We start from the raw sequence: 22712 nt of genomic DNA, 5'->3' as shown, positions 1-22712 counted from the left end.
GAAGCTAAGTCATCCTGGCCTGCACTTCTGCTTGGTAACGATTGGCTGGAGCTAGGCATCCCCTGACCCTCTGATGAGCTTATGTAATGACACTGTAATGAGCTGACCATAGGTCCTGCTCCTCTTGCAATGATTGTATTTATACCGACAAAAGGCTTGTATTGCTAGTTCTTACATTACCATAGGAGTTTGGACTTGCTGTCTCTGTTTCAGAACTTGTGTTTGATTTCCAGGAAGTGTTGGCCACAACAAAGATTGGATGTGACACCAGAAAAGGAGCTATTGGCAGAATCCTTAAGGATCCTACTGCATCACTGCAGAAATGTTCTCTCTTTCCCAGCACAAAACTCTGCTTTAGCACACACTGTTCCGAGTAGTTACAGTAAGAAAAAAAAATTCCCCTCTCTCATCTCAGGAAACAGCTAGCTCATTCCTCCTCTTGAGAAACCCCTAATCAGGACATGACCCAGAGTTAAGCTCCCAGCCCATTCTTGTGGAAGCCCTACGGAGTGAGCCAGTTGGCCCATAGAAACATGTAGGTCAGCAAAAGCCTTAGATTCTCAGTGGCTACAAAGTAAAGCCCCGAGGGGAAGCAGCTTTGTGTTCTAAAACAGCAAAGAATGCTGTGTTTGTGCCTCCAGCCAGACTGGTGATCCTGGTAATGTGAAAGTTTCAATAGCTCCAAGGAGAGGCATAAAAATGCTCTGTTTCTCTTCATGGATTCAAACAAGTAGTTCTGGATTCAAACAAGAGCCTGGTCAGCTCTGCCATTTCAGTGCCCAAACCTGCAGGCACCAGTGGGGCAGCAGAATCACTCTCAAGGCAGATGTGTTTCCCTCATGAAACTGAAAAGTACTTTCTACCATGAACTGTTTATTTTTGCCCATATTTTCTCTCTCGCTGTACTGTGAGCTCCATGAGGGCAGGGCCCATGCTCTATCATCTTTAACTCTTCCACAAAGCCCAATAGAGTATCTTGTACTTGGTTTCATGCTTAATCCCACGTCTTGAATAAAAATATTAGGTAAATGAAAGTAGGTTGGTCAATCTCTTCTTCATCCTTGTGGATAAGAAATTTCTATCCCTTTATTTTCCAAACTGTGTATAATAGAACACTGGACCCAGGAGATGCTTCATCAAAAATGGGTTCTATCTCCAAATACAATTGGGCAACGTTATATTCTATCCTTTTCTTGGAGATTCACAAAACATATTAGCACAGTGAAGGTTCTAAAACGTTCTACAGTTAAAAGATAATAACTCAGCTTACTCAGCATTAATGTATTTGACCTCTTACAACTCCCCCAAAGAATACCTATTGACATCCCATAGAAGCAGTTCTTTACAGCACACTTAGGAAATGCTGTTCTAAATTCCTTTTGAAAGCCTGATCCTTATGCGACTGTCTTTCATATGACCAAGGAAAACATTTAGGAACCTGCTTTAGGTCAAATACAGCACTGATGTTGAGTAAGACTGCAGCATCTTTCAGATCTGTGACCTTTTTCCCATAGGTAAGCACTAATAAGAGGGACATGCACGTAGGCAAGGACTAAATTTATTGCCTGTTTGCCTTCCTTCTGCTGCCCCCTCTTTCTCAGATATTTCTGGAACCTTGTACTCTTGGGTAAGAGTCTTCAGCCTGGCAGTCATGGCCCCAGTTGGGCCCCATCCACCTTTTTAGTTTTCTCCCCACTGCTCCCCAACACACATCTAACCTTCACTCTAAAGACGGAGTTCTTGCTCTTCTCTGAGCAGAGCTTGTGCTTCCAGTGACCACACCTTTGCCCATGCGATGCTCTGCCAGAATAGCCACTCTCACAAGTCTACCAGTGGAAATCCTGCCCCATCTTTCAAGGCCTCAATGCAAATGCATTGGACGAGCTGGAAGTTCATAGATCAATGAACTTTAGTGTTGGAAGAAAACTTAGATATGATCCACTCCAAAACCCCCTTCATGTTAGGACATCAGTCAGATAGGCTTAAGTGACTTAACTATAAAGCTCAGTAGAGGGTAATTCAGGAAAGAGCTCCTCTTCAGAGCCTTCTAAAGTGCCTCTACAAGGGGGTACTTCCCTGGTGGTGCAGGGTTAAGACTCCACGCTTCCACTACAGGGGACACGAGTTCAATCCCTGGTTGGGGAACTAAGATCCCGCAAGCTGTGCTGCCAAAAAAATGAAAAATAAATAAATAAATAATAAAGTGCCTCTCCAGTTGTATTTATCCTATTTTGTTTTGAATTATGGTTAAATTGGAAGTCTCTCAAAGGACAGAATTTATTTTTTATTTCCATTGATAAATCATCAAAAGACACTATTTAAAAAGTGAATAGGCAAGCCAAGATTGGAAGAAATCTGCAAAATACAATGCTCTAACCAAAGAATACAGATAGATAGATGTGGATTCAATACCTTTCAAAAATATAAGCTTTGGAGTCCCATAAACCAAGATATTTTAAAATTGAGGTAAAATTACAAATAAAAAGCACACATTTTAAAGTATATAGATCTGGGACTTCCCTGGTGGTGCAGTGGTTAAGAATCTGCCCGCCAATGCAGGGGACGTGGGCTCAAGCCCTGGTCAAGGAAGATCCCACATGCCGTGGAGCAGCTAAGTTCGTGCGCCACAACTAGTGAGCCTGCGCTCTAAAGCCCGTGAGCCACAACTACTGAGCTCACATGCCACAACTACTGAAGCCCACGCACCTAGAGCCCATGCTCTGCAACAAGAGAAGCCACCGCAATGAGAAGCCTGTGCACCACAACGAAGAGTAGACACTGCTCACCGCAACTAGAGAAAGCCCATGCAGCAACAAGACCCAACACAGCCAAAATTAATAAACAAATAAAAATAAATAAATAATATAGTTCTGTGAGTTTTCACAAATGTAAACATTCATGCAACCACCACCACAATCAAAATATAGAACATTTCCATTAACGCCAAACGTTCCCTTGTGTTGGTTCCCAGTCAGTCCCCTTCCCTCCTCCCTCCCACGACCACTGATCTATCTTCTATCACTCTAGGTCCCATTTGTCTTTATTACAGTTTTGTATAAATGGAATCATACAACATGCACTCTGTGTCTGGCTTCTTTCGCTCAGCATAAAGATTTTAAGATTTATCTATGTTTTTGTGTGTTTCTCATTCATTTTGTGTGTTTATTCATTCTTATTGCTAGATAGTATTTCATTATATGGATATACCACAGTTTATCATACTGATGATCATTTGGATTTTTCACTATTATGTATAAAGCTGCTATGAACATTCATGTTCATAGCGTGAATGTTATGAACTTTGTTTAAACATATTTTCATTTATCTTGAGAAAATATCTAGGAGTGAAATTTCTTGATCATATAGTAAATGTATGCTTAACTTTATAAGAAACTGGAAAATAGTTTTCCAAAGTGGCAACACCATTTTATACTTCTACCAGCAATGCAAGAGTTCCAGATGCTCCACATCCTCACCAACATTTGCTGTTGTCAGTTGTTTGTTTAATTTTGGCCATTCCAATGGGTGTGAAGTGGTATCTCACTATGTGTTGTTTTGTTTTGTTTTGTTTTCTTCTTTTTGACTGTGCTACACAGCTTAAGGGATCTCAGTTCCCTGACCAGGGATTGAACCCAGGCCACAGCAGTGAAAGTGCTGAATGCTAACCACTAGACCACCAGGGAACTCCCTCTCACTATAGTTTTAATTTGCATTTTCCTGATTACTAATGATATTGAGCACTTTTTATGTGCTCACTGACCATGCATATATCTTCCTTTGTGGAAGTATTTATTCAAGTCTTTTGCCATTAAAAAAACAAAACCAAAACCAAGAACAATAACAAAAAACACCTAAGGTTGTTAGCCTTTTAATTATAGATTTAAATTTTTTTTTTTTTAATAACAGAGGTCTTTAAAGTATTTGCCTATTTATTTATTTTTATGGTTGTGTTGGGTCTTTGTTTCTGTGCGAGGGCTTTCTCCAGTTGTGGCAAGTGGGGGCCACTCTTCATCGCGGTGCACGGGCCTCTCACCACCGTGGCTCCTCCTGTTGCAGAGCACAGGCTCCAGACGCGCAGGCTCAGTAATTGCGGCTCACGGGCCCAGCCGCTCCACGGCACGTGGGATCCTCCCAGACCAGGGCTCGAACCCGTGTCCCCTGCATTGGCAGGCAGATTCTCAACCACTGCACCACCAGGGAAGCCCTAATTATAGATTTGCAGAAATATAAGTAATATATACATATGTGTGTATATACACCCCCCCCCAACACATATATACATACCTTGGATATAAGACTTTTGTCAGATATATGTATTTTGAAGATTTCTCCCAATCTTGGCTTACCTACTCATTTTTTTAATAGTGTCTTTTGATGAACAATGTCTTAATTTTGATAAAATCCAATTTATCAATTTTTTGTAATGGTTTAGTGATTTCTGTGTTGTCAGATATCTTTGCCAACCCCAGCCCACAAATACATTCTATTATATTTTCTTCTAGAACTGTGCTATTTTTCTATCTTCAAGTTCACTGGTTCTTTCTTCTGTTATTTTCATTCAGTTGCTGAGGCCATCCAGTGAATTGTTTGCTTTGGTTACTCTATTTTTCAGTTCAATAATTTCAGATTGGTTCTTTTATGTATTTCTTTACTTGCTGAGATTCTTATTTTGTTTCAAGAGTTCGTAATTGCTTGTTGAAGCATTTTTATGACGACTGCTTCAAAATATTTGTTAGATAATTCCAACATCTGAATTATCTTAGTGCTGGCATCTGTTGATTATGTTTTCTCATTCAAGTTTCTAATTTTGGGGATGATGAGTGATTTTCTATTGAAACCTGGGCATTTTGCATATTATGTTATAAAACTCTGATCCTATTTAAATCTTCTATTTTAGCTGGCAGTCACCCTACTTAGTTTAGTGTGCAGGTCCTGGCTTAATTTTGTGGGCTATCATTCCAAACATGATTTCATTTTCATAGTGTTTGAGTGCTATTCTGGTCTGCTTCATTTGTGTGCAACCAGAGACCAATCTGAAAAGCTGCATGATATTCCACACTATAATTCAGTTCTCAAATATTTGCCATATTGATTCTATTCAGTTTGACATGTGGGTCACTCAGGAGTCTGCCTTGGACTTCATACACAGGTTTAAAAACTCCATTCATCAGTTTCTTCTCTTCCAAAATCCTCCTCTGGATGGATGAGGGTCACCTTGTTACTGCTGGGTGATGGCTGGGGAGGAGGGGCAGTGTCAAAGTCCTAGGCAGGTTAAAACATGGGAGCTGGCTTCTTCAGAGTGAGCAAGTGAGAAGAGTGAGTGAGAGTGAGGGAGAGAGAGAACCAGCAAGATGGAAGTTAACAGTCTTTTGTAAACTAATCTCAGAAGTGACATTCCATCACTTTCCCCATATTCTATTTGTTAGGAGCAAGTCACTAAATCAGGTCAACATGCAACAAAAGGCGATTACATAGGGCATGCATGTAAGGGGATGGGATCACTGGGAGTCATTTTAGAAGCAGCCTATCACAGTCACCTTTAATTTCTCTCATCATCATTTTGTAGTTTTCAGAGACATTAAAGAAGAAAAAAGCTACCTTTACATTTACTCATATATGTACCATTTCTTAATTATTAATATGGTTGGATTTAAGTATACCACTTTGCTATGTTTCCTATTTATTTCACCTGGTTTTTCTATTCCTTTTTTCCTGCCTTCTTTTAGGTTAATTCCATACATACAGTGAAATACACAGCTTTTAAGTGCACAGTTTCATGAGTTTTGATGATTGTGTATATTAATCATCACTACAATCAAGATATAGAACAATCACCATAGAAAAGTTCTCTCATTTTTTTTTTCCCCATCGAATCCCTATCCAAATGCTTCTCTAAGCAATTAGTTTTGTTTTCTATTACCAGAGATTGGTTTTCCTGTTCTTGAAATCCCTATGAATAAAATCATACAGTATATATACTTTCCTGTGTCTGATTTCTCACATGTGACCTGATTTTGAGATTCCCTTTATTGTCTTTTTTGCTATCCCTCTTTGATCTTTTTTTGTTGTTGTATTGGGTCTTCATTGCTGTGCGCAGGCTTTCTCTAGTTGCGGCAAGCAGGGGCTGTTCTTCATTGCAGTGCACGGGCTTCTCATTGTGGTGGCTTCTCTTGTTGCAGAGCATGGGCTCTAGGCATGTGGGCTTCAGTAATTGTGGCACGTGGGCTCAGTAGTTGTGGCTTGCAGGCTCTAGAGTACAGGCTCAGTAGTTGTGGTACATGGGCTTAGTTGCTCTGTGGCATGTGGGATCTTCTCGGACCAGGGATCAAACCCATGTCCCCGGCATTGGCAGGAAGATTCTTAACCACTGTGCCACCAGGGAAGTCCTGATCTATCTTTAATGTCAGTGAAACTTTCTTTTACTGTCTTCAATTTGTTGTTATGCCTATCTAGTGAATTTAAAATTTTAGATATCGTAGTTTTGCATTCTAAAATTTCACTTGGTTCTTTTTCTGTGTTTTTATTTCTTTTCTAAGATTTCCCATGTGTTCATGAACTATGATCATTTTTTCCTTTAAGCCCTTGAATGTAATTTTAATACATGCTTTTAAGTCCTGGTCTGCTAATTGGACTTTGAGTCATCTTGGGGTCTGTTTCTGTCGACTGCTCTTTCCTTTACTATGGGTCACGCTTCCTGTTTACAGTAAACATGTCTATTGTATATTGAACATTGTGAATATTGAACATGTGAATTATAAAAATTGTAGAGACTCTGACTTCTGTTATTTTCTGAAGTTGATTTTTGTTTTGTCAGGCAGTTATATTACTGGTTGATTTCCCTGAATTTGTGGAAACTTGATTTTAACCAGTGCTAGGATGGGTCTGTGAAAAGACACTCTAATTTGTATATGGTAACTAGGGATCCAACTTCATTCTTTTACGTGTGGATTATCCAGTTGTCCCAGCACCATTTGTTAAAAAGACTATTATTTCCCCATTAAATAATCTTGGCATTCTTATCAAAAGTCAATTGACCATAGATATGTGGATTAATTTCTGGACTCTCAATTATATTCCATTGATCTAAATGTCTATCCTTACACCAGTACCACACTATCTTGATTCTGTTGCTTTGTAGTAAGTTTTGAAATTGGGAAGTGAGAGTCCTTCAACTTTCTTCTTCATTTTCAAGATTGTTTTGGCTATTTTGGGCCCCTTATAGTTCTATATGAATTTTAGGATCAGTTTGTTGATTTCTATAAAGAAGCTAGCTGGGATTCTGATAGGGATTATACTGAATATGTAGATCAATTTGAGAAGTATTGCCATCCTAACAATATTGTCTTCTGATCCATGAATGCCTTTACATTTTTAAGATTTTCTTTAATTTCCATCACTAATATTTTGTACTTTAAGTTTTACCCTTTTTAAAAAAATTAATCAATCTATTTATTTACTTATTTTTGGCTGCCTTGGGTCTTCATCACTGCGTGCAGGCTTTCTCTAGTTGCGGTGAGGGGTGGCTACTCTTCGTTGTGGTGTGCGGACTTCTCATTGCAGTGGTTTCTCTTGCTGTGGAGCATGGGCTCTAGGCATGCAGGTTTCAGTAGTGTGGCTCACAGGCTCTAGAGTGCAGGCTCAGTAGTTGTGGTGCACGGGCTTAGTTGCTCTGCAGCATGCAGGATCTTCCCAGACCAGGGCTTGAACCCATGTTCCCTGCATTGGCAGGTGGATTCTTAACCACTGTGCCACCAGGGAAGTCCCAGTTTTACCCTTCTTTTGTTAATTTTTTTTGTTTCAATCTTTATGAGGCTATTATAAATGGAATTTTCTTAATTGCATTTTCAGATTGTTTTCAAATACGTCATATGCTGTATTGTCTCTTTCCTCTCCTTTTGAGACTCCAATTGTATGCAGACTGCTTTACATGCACATGAACCAGCTCACAGTTAGGTGCAGTCAATAGAAAGAAGTTCTGTAGGACCCTCATCTCACCCACAGGTACCTGTTGTCTTGCCTCTTAATCATGTGCCTTTTTGTCCCTGTGATGGTGGAGTTGGTGGACTCACTAGCAAATCTGTCCTACGTTTCTTTGGGGAGTGATTTCCTGGAAACCTGGCATTGCCCCATCACGGCACGTTGTCTGAGAGGAGGTTGTAAGTTGTTCCTCTGCCTGAGATGGGGGCTTCTTTCCTTTCCTGGAGTTGTGAGAAAGCTTCTGAGACTCTGGGGCTTCTGAGCTTTGGACTTGGCTCAGCAAAAACCCTGATGGTGTGGAACAAAGTTGTTTGGGCCATGAGGGCAACAGAAAGGAAAGTCTGAGATCTGCTCAGCCCAGTCTTCCACTTCTCCGTCCCCAGCAGTGATTCCCAACCCTGGTCAGTGCTTCCCCCAAGGGACAGTCTGGAAAAGGGCGGTGGGTGGCCTGGAGGGCACCCAGTTGTCACACTTTGGGCCTTTTGAGGATGTGGTGGACATCCTGCCTTGTACAGAGTCCTGCACAGTGAAGAACTGGTCCGAGTCTACACATCACCTACGTAAAATTCTGGAACATTTTCATCCCCCCAGAAGAAACCCCATACCTCTTAGCAGTTATCCCAGTCCCTGCCTGGTAACCACTCATCTTTCACAGTCTCTATCAATTTGCCGATTCTGGACATTTCATATAAATTGAATCATACAGTAAAAAGAACAACAACAAATCTGCTTTATATTATTCCATAGATAACTGATTCTTCTTTTTCCCCCTACAATCTTTTTTCCCTCTCCACTTTAGTCTTGATCATTTTTATTGATCTGTCTTCATATTAACTGATCCTTTATTTTACAGTGTCCAATCTACTGTTAAGACCATTCAGTGAGTTTATTTCAGACACTGTATTTTTCAGTTCTAGAATTTTCATTTATCCATAACAAATTTCTTTATATTTACAATAGTTTGGTTGACTTTTTCTCCATGATTATGGGACACAATTTTCTTAAACTTTCATAAATTTCAAACATTTTCTTACTTCTTTGCATGTCTCATAATTTCATATTGTATTCCAGATACTGTTTCTAAAAGAACAGAAGCTAATAAAGTATACTTCTTGCTTATTTCCCAAAAAGTAGAAATCCCGTCCTCTAAGCATTGAAGGAAGTGATCATTCAGATTCTACCTAGAGGAGGGTTGGAGCTGAGTTGCCACTTTAGATTGATTTCACCTGTGATTAACCTAAATGCCAACCTTCCTAGGTGCTGCTTTTTGATCTTGTTAGAATTTGAGCTGGGAAGGTGTTGGTTGCACTTCTAGATATTTGGGGTTCATCTTTAGAGTCAACTCTGATAGGGTCCCAGAATGTAATCACCCCTGAGAATGTGCACAACTACATTATTTATGCTTGTCAGCAATAAATAGTAAACCTCCTCAGCATTAAATCCAGAGGACATATCCTTCCTCTCTTCCAGGATTCCAAGCAAGAGTCATTCATTGGCTCCAACTGGGTCATGTGCCTGCTATGGATCATTCTTGAAAATACAGTAAGGACAGAAAGCAAAATGCATGAACTATGTGCTCAATTTGCTACCATTTGTTTCAAAAAGGGCAAAGAAAATGTGTGTATGTATGTGTAGACACAGAATCTCTAGGATACTCAAAACACTGATTGCCTCTAGGGAGGGGAACTGGATGCCTGGGGAAGATTTTTCATTATATATCCTACTGTACTGTTTGAATTTTCAGCCACATAAATTACCTATTCAGAAAAATTAAATGAAAAATTGAAATGCAGTTGCCAAAATATTTAGTGGTTTCCCTTGTGGCAGTCAGGGTTAAAAAGCAGAGGCCAAAGAAGATATAAGTCCCATTTACCAGAGTGAAGAGACGGGGCAAGGGCAGCAAGTAACTTAGTGTTTAATCATCAACAGCAAAGCACCTCACAGCTTTCTCTCCCTCCTGCCCCCCCAATCTCAGTCCTATTCTAGTCCAATGTAGTTGTTCAAAAAGATACAGTCCTAACTCTGCTTGTTCTTATTCAAATGCTTAAAGAACAGGGGTCTTGGAGCTGGCTCCTTGCTTTCACCAGCTCATAACACTGCTGTCTTACTTTCTCAAAAAAGCAATTAAGGCACAAAGTTTGCTAAATATACAAAGACAAGAGGCAGGGTTGCTTATCCCAGAGCTGTTTGTTTATGGGTATCTGATGTGAATGAAGGCTTCTGATATTCTGTAAACACATCAAGGCAATGCTTTCCAACAAACACAACTAAGTGTTCTCTATCACTCATTTTTTACCTTTAGGTAAATACAATCTTATGGGATTCCCTTCATTCTACAACCCAGAGCTCAAGAATAAAAGATATCTTTGAATGAAAGAGCATGTACCTACATTAAGCCTTGATTAACATTCTACTTTCCTCTCTGGCATTTCCAATTGGCCTCTGCTTTTCCATAAATATGTATGCACCTAAAGCCATTTGGGGCTTTAAAAATTCAGAAAAGTTTGTGTGTTTAGAGCACAATAAAACAACCTAACACAGGGCCACAGCACAGGATCTTGCTGGAAGGCCTCCAGTTTTCTTCTCCATTGTGATTGATTAATGATTAGTTTAAGAAAACTCTGCTTGGCTAACACAATGAATAAGCAGGGCCTGCTCAAATGCCAAATCCCCTATTTCCAATATTGAGACTAGGACACAATGTACTTTCCCTTTTGAGGAGAACTTATATTCAAGCCTTACAGCTGACATTTATGACTCAAAATGCTGTAAGACTAATGATGAACAATCTGAAAAAAAAAAAAAATTACAAAAACAATTCCATTTAAAATAGCATCTAGGGGCTTCCCTGGTGGCACAGTGGTTAAGAATCTGCCTGCCAATGCAGGGGACACGGGTTCGAGCCCTCGTCCACGAAGAGCCCACATGCCACAGAGCAACTAAGCCCGTGCACCACAACTACTGAGCCTGTGCTCTAGAGCCCACAAGCCGCAACTACTGAGCCCACGTGCCACAACTACCACAACTACTGAAGCCCGCATGCCTAGAGCCCGTGCTCCACAACAAGAGAGGCCACTGCAATGAGAAGCCCGTGCACTGCAACAAAGAGTAGCCCCTGCTCGCTGCAACTAGAGAAAGCCCACGTGCAGCAATGAAGACCCAACGCAGCCAAAAAAAAATAGCATCTAATAGCTAGTCAACAAGGACCTACTGTATAGAACAGGGAACTCTACCCAGTACTCTGTAATAACTTATATGGGAAAAGAATCTGAAAAATAGATATATGTATATCTACAACTGAATCACTTTGCTGTACACCGACATTGTAAATCTACTATACTCCAACATAAAATAAAAATTTTAAAAATAGCGTCTAAAAAAATACTTAGGAATTAACTTAAGGAGGTGAAAGGCTTGTACAATGAAAACTATAAAACACTGCTGAAAGAAATTAAAGACATAAATAAGTGGAAAGAAATCTCATGTTCATGGACTGGAAGACTTACTAAAATATCAATACTACCCTAAGCAATTTACAGATTTAATTCTGTCCCTGTCAAAAATCCCAATTTTTTTGCATAAATAGAAAAATCCATCCTAAAATTCATATAGGATCTTAAGCGACCCTGAATAGCCAGAACAATCCTGAAAAGAACAAAGCTGGAGAACTCAAATCAGGAGGACTGTTGACTTTGAAACTTATTACAAAGCTACAGTAATCAAAACAGTGTGGCACTGGCAAAAAGACTGCAACATGGACCAACAGAATAAGAGTTCAGAAATAAACCCTCACACATATGGCCAAATGACAAGGGTGTCAAGATCATTCAATGGGGAATACACAGTCTTTTCAACAAATGGTGCTGGAAAATCTGGATATCCACATGCAAAAGAATGAAGTTGGACCATTACCTAACACTATATTTTTAAAAATCAATTCAAAATGGACCCATGACCTAAAAAACATAAAACTTGTAAAATATAGGGCAAAAGCTTCACAACATTGGATTTGGCAATGATTTCTTGGATATGACATTAAAGGCAACAAAAGAAAAAACAGAAAATTGGACTTCAGGAAAAATTGTTTTAAAAACCCCAACTCAATTCAAAAATGGACAAAAGACTTGAATACACGTATATCCAAACAAGATATACAAATGGTCGATAAGCACATGAAAAGATGCAACATCACTAGTCATTAGGGAAATGCAAATCAAAACTACAATGAGGACTTCCTTGGTGGTGCAGTGGTTAAGAATCTGCCTGCCAATGCAGGGGACATGGGTTCGATCCCTGGTCTGGGAAGATCTCACATTCCGTGGAGCAGCTAAGCCCGTGCGCCATAACTACTGAGTCTGTGCTCTAGAGCCCGTCAGCCACAACTACTGAAGCCCGCACGCCTAGAGCCCGTGCTCTGCAACAAGAGAAGCCACTGCAATGAGAAGCCCACGCACCACAACGAAGAGTAGCTCCCGCTCGCTGCAATTAGAGAAAGGCCGCACACAGCAATGAAGAGCCAACGCAGTCAAATAAATAAATTTAATTTAAAAATAAATTTAAAAAAAAAACTACAATAAGATACCTCACTTCCATTAGGTGGCTATCAAAAAAACCCAGAAAATAACAAATGTTGGTGAAGATGTGGAGAAATTAGAACTCTTCTGCAGTACTGGTGGGAATATAATTGAAAGCAGGGTCTCAAGGAGATATTTATATACCCATATTCATAGCAGCATTATTCACAAAAGCTAAAACATGGAAGCAACCCAAGTGTCTATTGACAGATGAATGGATAAGCAAGATGTAGTATATACATACAATGGAATACTATCAGCGTTGAAAAGGAAAGAAATTCTGATATATGCTACATGTATGAAGCTTGAGGACATTATGTTAGGTGACATAAGCCAGTCACAAAAAGACAAATAGTGTATGATTCCACTCATAATGAGGTACTTAAGAGTAGTTAAAATCATAGAGATAAAAAGTAGAATAGTGGTTGCCAGGTGCTAGGGGGAAGGGGGAAGAGGGAGTTATTGTTTAATGGATATAATTTCAGTTTTCCAAGATGAAGAGTTCTAGAGATGGATGGTAGTGATGGTTGTGCAACAACGTGAATGTACTTAATACCACTGAACTGTACACTTAAAAATGATTAAGATGATATATTTTATGTTATGTGTATTTTAACACAATAAAAAATAGTTTAAGAAAGGCTGCAGGATATCTGAGGTTTCCATTATATTCTCAACACTTACATTAATTTTCTAGGGTTCATACCTTTCCTTCTACATCTGAAAACATGTTTTTAGGGACTCCCCTGGTGGCTCAATGGTTAAGAATCCGCCTGCCAATGCAGGGGACACGGGTTCAAGCCCTGGTCCAGAAAGATCCAAAATGCTGTGGAACAACTAAGCCCGCGCGCCACAACTACTGAAGCCCGAGTGCTCTAGGGCCCGTGTGCCGCAACTACCAAGCCCGTGTGCTGCAACTACTGAAGCCTGCATGCCTAGAGCCTGTGTTCTGCAACAGAGAAGCCACCGCAATGAGAAGCCCGCACACTGCAACAAAGAGTAGCCCCCACTCGCCGCAGCCAGAGAAAGCCCGTGCACAGCAACGAAGACCCAACACAGCCAAAATAAATAAATAAATAAAATAAAAAACAAAAACCAAAGAAAACATGTTCCTAAGCATGTCAGTTAGCAGTACTAATATATAACACACATAACACACAACACTGATGGCAAACTGAAACAATGGTGTTGCCTCTTCAAAATGAGGTTATCTGAACTTGGCATTTTCTTAGCCTTAAAGTTACACTTCACAGACCTTAAACACACAACCACCCTCTGTACTGCCTCTCCCTCCCGGCCCAAGTTGGTGCTTTACAGAAAATAAACCAGAATCAAACACTAAGGAACACTGCAACTTCTTCTTTTTTTTTTTTTTTTGCAACTTCTTAAATGAGTTACCATATTTAAAGTACTTACATAGTAAGCATTCGTTAAATGCTGCTTATTATTCCCTAGATGCTAATTTTTAAGATAAATGCATTTTCTCAAACTTAAAAAAATAGGTTGCAACCTCAGTATAGAGAAGTATGATCCATGAGAATATAGAACAAATAGGATAGAGCAATCCTTTATTTTTAGACACTTTCACAAAAGGGTTTTCAGTACGTAAAGTTTCCAGCAGAGAAGAGAGAACGTGAAAATCAGCCTCCAGCCACCGGCAGCTGCTCTGCTCAGGGCCGAGGATCCTCCTTGCCCAAGTGCTGAGGTGGAGGTGTGTACTTCCCTTCCTTTATTAGCTTATCCCGCTGCCTCTTGATGGCACTCAGACGTTTCATCTGTCAAAGGAAGAAAGTATTTAAACTTGGGGGAGATATGCACTGGAAAGTGAGGGCTGGAGAAGCTGAATAAAAAATTGGTTTCATTTTTAAACTACCGAAGTTTTTCATCCTAGAGGGCCTCTGGGATAAATCCTTTCTTTAAAGAACCAATTTCCCAAGCTTTTAACAAATAAATTTCTGGTATATATAATATCATCTCCTTGAAAACTAATAACTAAAATGTTCCTATGATATACAGGAATACAGGTATTTACAAAAACAATACAGATCCAAAGGCTTTAAGAGGTATACCTGTGTATATTAAAATCTTTTAAAATATTAAAAGCTGAGATCATTTCACAGCTTATATATTCCTGACCTCTCTATGTGAAGGTGGCACTGCTACTGGTGACTGTTCACTGGGTATGAATGAAGCAGAAATAGCCAAATGAGGTCTCTGGACCACACTGAAAGAAAGACATGGTATGTGCTCAGCTACTAGTCACTCGGATAGGCAGAGCCTTGAGTTCTGCCTCTTCTCCTCAGTAGGACATTTCCAATAGAGGAAAGCCATGCTATTCAAGATTGTATGAGAACCCTAATTCATGGATTCTGTGACATGGAAAACAGACTTACTAATCCTGACTGCACTATTCCGTGGCTCAAAACCCAACGGCTTTCATCTTACTGAGAGGAAAAGGTGACTCCTTCCCTGGAATGACTTAAAAAGCCCACGTCTCTGACTTTATCTATTAATACCCTTCCCCCGGCTCTCTGCTCCAGCTCAGAGACCCTTCCACTTGCTGTTTCCTCTGCCCGGAACATTCTTCCCTCATATGCATGTGGTTCACTATCTCAAAGCCTCTGCTCAAACGTCTTCTATCACTGAGCTCTTTTTGTAGCACTCTATTTAAAAGAGCATACATGCCTTCTCCTGCTTCCTATCCTTCTCCTGTTTATTTTCACCACTGCACTTATCAACACCTGACACACTATCTTCCCTTGTTTGTAAATTTTCTGTATCCCACCGCTCACTGTCACCCCCACCCCTGCCCCACTGCCCTGCATATAAGCTCCATTAGGGCAGAGGCTTTTGCTTACTGCTATATTTCCGGTATCTGGAATAGTTCCTGACAGAATAGGTGATCCAGTAAATATTTTCTGAGTGAATGACTAGGTTTTCACAAAGGCATGAAGAGGTAGTATGTTCAATTAAACATCCCATGAACTTTAAAGAATTAGGATGTAACTTCACTAGGAAAAAAAACTCTAGGGATCCTAAATACTAATATAAACAATAACCATTTTTATTTATTTATTTATGGCTGTGTTGGGTCTTCGTTTTTGTGTGAGGGCTTTTTCTAGTTGCGGCAAGTGGGGGCCACTCTTCATCGCGGTGCGCAGGCCTCTCATTATCGCAGCCTCTCTTGTTGCGGAGCACAAGTTCCAGACGCGCAGGCTCAGTAATTGTGGCTCACGGGCCTAGTTGCTCCGCGGCATGTGGGATCTTCCCAGACCAGGGCTCGAACCCGTGTCCCCTGCATTGGCAGGCAGACTCTCAACCACTGCGCCACCAGGGAAGCCCCAACAATAAACATTTTAAAAACTGTATTCTTGGTCTTCCCTGGTGGCGCAGTGGTTGAGAATCCGCCTGCCAATGCAGGGGACACGGGTTTGAGCCCTGGTCTGGGAAGATCCCACACGCTGCAGAGCAACTAAGCCCGTGCGCCACAACTACTGAAGCCCATGAGCCTAGAGCCCGTGCTCCGCAACAAGAGAAGCCACCGTAATGAGAAGCCTGCGCACCGCAACAAAGAGCCCCTGCTCGCTGCAACTAGAGAAAGACCGTGTGCAGCAACGAAGACTCAATGCAGCCAAAAAATAAATAAATAAATAAATAAATTTATTTTGTAAATAAGTAAATAAATAAATAAATAATAAAAACTGTATTCCTAACATTTCTCTATTAAAGAGTCTCCAAACAGACTTGTCATGGCTGAGCTATCACACCATCATATGTCAAATCTTTCTCCCAGCTAGAACCAATCACCACTTGGTGTTCTGGATACAAGCACAGGGTCTGGAACCGGCACTGCCAGGTTCAAATGCCATTTCCACCTCTTACTGGGCTATATGACCTTAGGTAATGGCCTTAATATTTCCTTGCTTCAACTTTTTAATCATACAGTGGGGAAAATAAACGTAATGCATCTCACAGGAGATTACTGTAAGAAATATATGCATTATTACATTCTAAGAACTTAGAACAGTGCTTGATTCTAATTCCTTGATTCACTAGCTTCTTCACTTAGATGACCTCCAAAATGGTAACATATCTGTTCATAAATTCACAGGATGAGGAGTGACCTTAGAGTAACACTTTATATTTCCAGATAAGGAAACCAAGACTAGAAGAGAAATGACTTGCTCAAAGTCACGAAACTAGTGGTGGCAAAACCAGCATCAAAATCAAGCTCTCCAAACTCCCAATCTAATGTTCTTCCCGCCTCATCACACTGTCTCTTCTTGGTGAGTAAATGAGTAATGAGTAAAGTCTTAATCTGAGCAAGGAATAAGTGGGGCCCGCAGAAGACAAGTTAAGACATACTGTGAACTAAATAGCTGGTAGGTGGCCAACCATGACCCCACTCCTTGTCCCTCAGTAATACTACAATATTACTCAATGATCAATATTCCTTTAGAGATCAATACAAAATTATTACCTGACACCCCTTCATTCAAATTTAGAAGATTCCTTCTAAATTTGGCTTCACATAATCAAAATGCCAAGAGCAGATTATAAAAGACAAGAAATTTTAAAATTTTGATACAGATAACTTTGAGAAACATTTAACTGAAAATCTAAAATGTATCCCTGAACCCCAAGGAGTTAAGAGTAATAAAAACATTAATATTTGTTACATCTGGAGCACAGAAATAGGCAAAATGATGGCCCACAGCCAAAGATTTCTTCTCTAAGGGAGAACAGGGCCTTACATGTTATGCAATTCATTCAACTCTTGAGGAAGTAGACACCATGCTATTAACTTTTTTTTCCCCCTGCATTTTTGGTCAGGCTCACCTAAAGCAATCTCATTAACACCTTCATCCTCCCCAGAGTAGAAATCAATCCAGAGATTGTTTTATCAGTTTCAATGTAATAGATCTACAGGATTTTAATTTCTTTCCCAATGAGGGTTTGACGAATTTGAAATATATTCACCCAAAGATTTTCAAGGACAAACACCCAATGCTGGTTGGTATTCTTTACTTTATAGCCTACGCAAAAATGGAAATATACACATGAAATTTCTAACCTGGTCGCTGCAGCAGGGTACAATGCTAAGGAAAATATGTGAGAACATTAGGAAGAACACTGAGGAATAAGAGGCCCTTCTCAGATCTGAAGGCTTTTAACTTCCTTGACATGGTACCTAAGTAGGGAAGGAGTTTCACCACAAAAGTTTTGCCAATTCACATTGGGCAAACTAATGCCCAGTGACCAATTAAAAGCACTTAAAAGTAGCCCCAAAGAAATGAGGAAGTAATTCAGTGCCTGTCTCCATCACTTCCTCACCGTTTTCTGTCGAAGCAGACACTCTACGAAATCATCGAATTCTATCTTGCACTCTTTCTCCGCGCGAATACCACCAATACCATGTGCACACTCTATCCATTCTTTTTCAAAAGCGTGGCATCGACTTGGAATCTTGTGAGGCTGCTCAGCACTCTGGATTGTCATCCAGCGGTCTAAGTCAAGACCCAGCCTTTTCTGCACATCAAAGAAAGGCATGGCTGAAATGGAAGAAAAAGAAAGAAAGAATGCCGTAAGACTGCAATCAAATGAGAAACTTCTGAGAAAAATGAAATAATTTAGATACACGGCTCTCAAGAAAGATATTTTATACTATTCTCCCAACTTCTCCCCAAACTTTTTCATTAGACAGGTTCTTCCAGTTTACGGTAGATGAGCAATGTCTGTGCTTTCACAAAACTCAAGGAAAAGACAACTAGAACTAAAAAACAATGCATTAAAATCCTCTATATTGATAAGGTCATTTTTATCAAGTTAATAAAAGTGTTTATATTTTGACTCAGTAATCCCAATTCTTTGAGATAGATCTGAAGAAATGACTGAAATAAACAAAAAAGCACAAGCATGAAAACATTTCTTTACAGTTTTCGATCCATATAACTTAGATGACACTTCTAAGAAGCCATCCTGAAATGGGTATGTCCCTCCTGTGTTAGCACAGCATCATCGACTTTTCACAGTACTTCGCACACCCCTGTAATGCACTATCTACATGAATGCCTCCCCTACTGAACAATGAGTGCCTTGAGGGCAGGGACCAGGTAGGAGCTCAGTTAACTGTTGAAAAAAAAAAAGAATTTCAAACAACTTTAAAGTGCAACAATAGAGAAATGGATAATCAAATCTGGTACCTATTTGGTAGAACATGAAGGGAAAAGAATAATACACATGAAACATACACTTGAATATTGAATGGAAAAAAAGGGGGGGATTACAATAATGCCCTCCCCCAAAAAAACTGCCTGCAAAAGAAGACCGGACGAAAGCACAAAAAAGGGTCAATAGTTACCTATGAGTGGCAGATTTACAAATGAATGTGATCTAAAATTTTTCTACCCATTCTTTCAGTCATTTACTTAGTAATACCGTTCCAGACACTGGGATGGGGAGGAAAAGCAGCTGCAACCTAAGCACTAAAATGGGGACACACATGTGGAACTGGGAACCCAATGGAAGAGCACAAGAGGTAGAGCTCGAAGGAGGAAGCACCAATTCTGCCCAGGAGACTGGAAAATGCCTTTGATATGGGTTGCGCTTGCCAAGTGAAGCTCCGTGAACAGAATATTCCAGTAGGACACACACAGCACGAGTTACAGCCGGAGGTGCTGGGTATGTCTGGGGGACACTGAGCACCCAGACGTGGCTGGAGCGCAGAGTGCATGTCGGGAAGAACGAAACGAGCTGAAGAAGTTAATGGGGCCCAAATCCCGCAGGGCCATGCAAGCGGGGACAAGGGGCGTGGACTTCAGGCTAAGAAACGGAAGGCCAAAGTATGAGTCCGGCAGAGAGATACGTTAACCTGGAAAGAGAGCCGAGAGACGCGCGGTCTACAAGCTTCGGTGACACTGGCTGTGTGGACCAAGGGGTCTGGAAAAGCAGAAAACACGGCCAGGGAGAACGGACACCCAGCAAGCCAAGAGGAAATGTGTTAAAGAGATCTCGGAAGGAAGCTCCTTAGGCTCAATCGCCCCGCAAACAAACGCAGCCCCTACCGTCCAGCAGCCGTGCCCTTGACTCCTTCCTGGCCGCCGCTACTGGAAGATCCTCAGGCGACAATGAGGCCTGCCGCAAAGGAAGCCCGCAGCGCGACGCTTGCAGCGCGACGACGGGAGCCGACCTACCTTCCGCAGTCGCGCCCTGGAACCATAGAAACCAAGCCTGTCAATCTGCGCCTGCACGACCGGCTGAGTTGGCTTCCGGGGACTGCGGATAAGCCGAGCTTGACCAGACAACTGAGTGAGAGGTGGCCCGGGGGTTAGTGATTTCCTGCTGCCTCCTCGCGCTGTACCTTGGATTCTCACGATAGCAGTGATTGGTGAGGGACTTAACCAAGGGAGCCGCCCTCATCCCCCTCCAGTAGCGGTTAAGCTCATGGAGTGTGGACCCACCCAGGGTGGGTTCCAATTCTGGCTCCGCCACTTCTGTGTCAGCCTGGCAAAGTTTCTTAACCTCACTGTGCCTCGGTTTCATCTTAAGATAAAAATATCTTAAAAGACAATAATGGTACGTACAGAGTAGGGTTGCTTTAGGGATTAAATGAGTTATATTAAAGCACTGAGGCGTTTCCTGGCACGTGGAAAGCGCTCTAAGGCAATTGCGGTTCTTTGATGTCTCAGTCTGTTTTTACTTTGCGGATTCGGGAAAGTCGTCAGAGACCATGCCCCTCCTCTGTTTCAGAAACTCCAAAGGCTCCCTTTGATTACAGCAGGGGCTCCGAAGTGATGGTGGGGGGGGAGGGGCTGGGGGGGGAGGTAACATAGGCAGTGTGTGATACGATACATTGCGGGAGTGGGAAGAAAATACTAGAATATTTCTAATTTTTGTGTTTTTTAATTTCTTGTTTGTGTGTTAATGTTTATAAAGAGCATAATATTACATTAGTTGTACATATAAATAACTTGTAAATAAATATTTATTTTGGGGGGTTTGGGCTGAGAACTTCTTTTCCTTTTTTTTTCCGCTGGAGACAGGAGGTTTTATTGATGCTGATGGGAGTAGGTGGGGCCCCTTGGATCCCGGAGGGGGTGGGGGTGGGGCCGAGTCAGTCAGTGGATGCAAAAGGCCTGAGCACACGGGGTGGGGGGGGGGGTCGGGGGGGTAGGTTAGGGCACACTCATCTTCTTAGGATTCTGTGGCTCCTTCTCTGGGGAAGGGAGAGAGTATCTTGAGGGGGAAGCAATTTGAAGAGCAGCGAGGGAGAGGTTAGGGATGGCTGAGAGCTCCTAACCTGAGAGAAGTCACCACAGTAGTAGGCAGCAACATCTGTGTGGAAAGCTGGATCAACTGGTCAGTAGAGGAAAGTGGGGAGGGGGCGCTGGGTTGGCTTCTTGGGGAGGGGTCTGACCTTGGCCTGGGTGAGCTCTCGAGAATACCTAGTGTTCCCAAGCAGAGTGGGGCAGGGCCCAAAGCCCCTTTCCCTGTGGGCCTCCTTAAGGAGAAAAGGCTTTCGGGGAGCCCCCTTGGCAAGGGGTGCCAGAATTAGTCGTAAAGGCACAGCTGGGGGCAGACAAGGCACAAAGGCACAACTGGTGGGGGGCAGGGGCAGCCTCCAAGCTGAGTGTCAGGGTCACAAGAGGATACAGGACCGCCCACGCTTGCTAGGCGTGGGGTTGACCACGGCCTGGACAGCCTCAGCAAACACTTCCTTGATGCCATCCTGCTGCAGGGCCAAGTACTCGAGGTAGCGCACAGCGTGGATCTGCATGGCCAGCACCTGGCCGTGCTCCTTCGGGCGTCATAGGGTGTCAGGCTGGGCTCTCAGGTCCTTCTTGGTGCCCACCAGGAGGATGGGCACATCGGGGCAGTGGTGGCACACCTCTGGATGCCACTTGTGCCACATATTCTCATAGGGCAGACTGGCAGTGGAGAAACAGATGACAAACATATTGGTCTGAGGGTAGGAGAGTGTGCGGAGGCGGCCCTACTCCTCCCGGCCCACTGTGCCCCACAGGTGCAGGTTCACTGTTCGCCGGCACTGCAGGCGCTATAACTGTCGAACACTGTGGGGAGGTACTCCTTGGGGAAGGCGGTGGTTGTGTAGCAGATGAGCTGGCACGTCTTGCCCACAGCCCCATCGCCTACCACCCCACACTTGATGCTCTGCATGGTGGGTGCAGCTGCTGCGGTGGAGGCTATGCCTCCTTCCCCTTCTGGGCCCCTCTGGATGCAGTGACCTGGTGCCCTCCCCGCCACAGGGCAGCTGGGGGCAGCAGCAGCAGCTCGGGGCTGGAGACTTCTTTTCAAGTGATGTGCTCTCAAAACTGTTTAGAGAAGTCTGGCGTTCCAATCTTGCCAGCCTCATTGTCCCAAATCCCCTGCCTAATGCTCCAACCAAGAGCTTGCTCTTCCAGTGTCTTCCAGGAGAAGTCCTGCCATCCAGTCTCTTTGATTTTTTTTTTTCTCCCTTCCCCTGGAATGACACCATTTCCCCCCATCCCGTCTCCATTTTTGCATGCCAAATTCCTGCTCTGCTTCAGGACTTTTGCATAGGTTTTCCTCCAAAATGGATTAACTATCCCCAAGCCCCAGGTTCATCCACTCTGGAGAGAATTCCTAAGGTCCCACAACGTTCTGGTTTTGTTCCAGCATTCCAATTCTCCCTTCCTTCCCCCCTCATCAGGTATACCGCACCTGAGATCAGTTTCAGTTCAGCTAGAATTTCCTGGGCACCTAATGCATGCCCGGCACAATACTGGAGGATTATGGAATTGGTAACTCATGGCCCTTGCCCACAAAATACTAGAGGTAGCAAGGTAGTGATCACCACCACCCCTTCCACTTCTCCCACTTTCTTATGTTGGTGATATCATCTTCCCAGCCATTCAGGTAGGAAACTCTGAAGTTGTATTTTGCCTTTTCCTCATCTTTCATCCAACATTTAATTACTGGCCAAATTCTTTCAAATATTCCTTCAATAGGTTTCCAATTTCTTTCTTCCTTTCTGCCTCCTGGCTCCTCACTTCAGTCTGTTTTGCACTGACTAATCTTTCTAAAATACTAATTTCATTGTATCACTCCTCGGATACCAGGCAGGATAGATTAGTACAAAGATGGGCAACTTAAACACCTCCAAGGCCAAACAGAGCTAGC

The 22712-nt window shown here is 42.1% G+C and overlaps 1 protein-coding gene and 1 pseudogene across 2 annotated transcripts; both read right to left on the bottom strand.

The window, feature by feature from the left end:
- Positions 1-14102: 14102 nt before the first annotated feature.
- Positions 14103-19889, bottom strand: NDUFS5 (NADH:ubiquinone oxidoreductase subunit S5). 2 transcript variants are annotated; one of them, XM_057541828.1, is made up of 3 exons: positions 19745-19889; positions 17886-18103; positions 14103-14326 (listed from the first exon to the last, which is right to left on the bottom strand). In XM_057541828.1, the coding sequence occupies exons 2-3, from the start codon at positions 18099-18101 to the stop codon at positions 14222-14224; spliced, it is 321 nt and encodes a 106-aa protein (XP_057397811.1). In that variant the 5' UTR covers positions 18102-18103; positions 19745-19889; the 3' UTR covers positions 14103-14221. The 2 variants fall into 2 exon arrangements, with proteins under 2 accessions (XP_057397811.1, XP_007164797.1); XM_007164735.2 differs by having other exon boundaries at positions 19616-19750.
- A 1300-nt stretch (positions 19890-21189) lies between these two features.
- On the bottom strand, positions 21190-21728 carry LOC103014770 (rho-related GTP-binding protein RhoG-like; annotated as a pseudogene).
- Between the last annotated feature and the right edge of the window lie 984 nt (positions 21729-22712).

The sequence above is a fragment of the Balaenoptera acutorostrata genome, chromosome 1 (assembly GCF_949987535.1).
Source record: "Balaenoptera acutorostrata chromosome 1, mBalAcu1.1, whole genome shotgun sequence".
NCBI lineage: Eukaryota > Metazoa > Chordata > Mammalia > Artiodactyla > Balaenopteridae > Balaenoptera > Balaenoptera acutorostrata.
The sequence above is the reverse complement of the archived record's forward strand: the minus strand, read 5'-3'. Positions and strand labels throughout refer to the sequence as shown.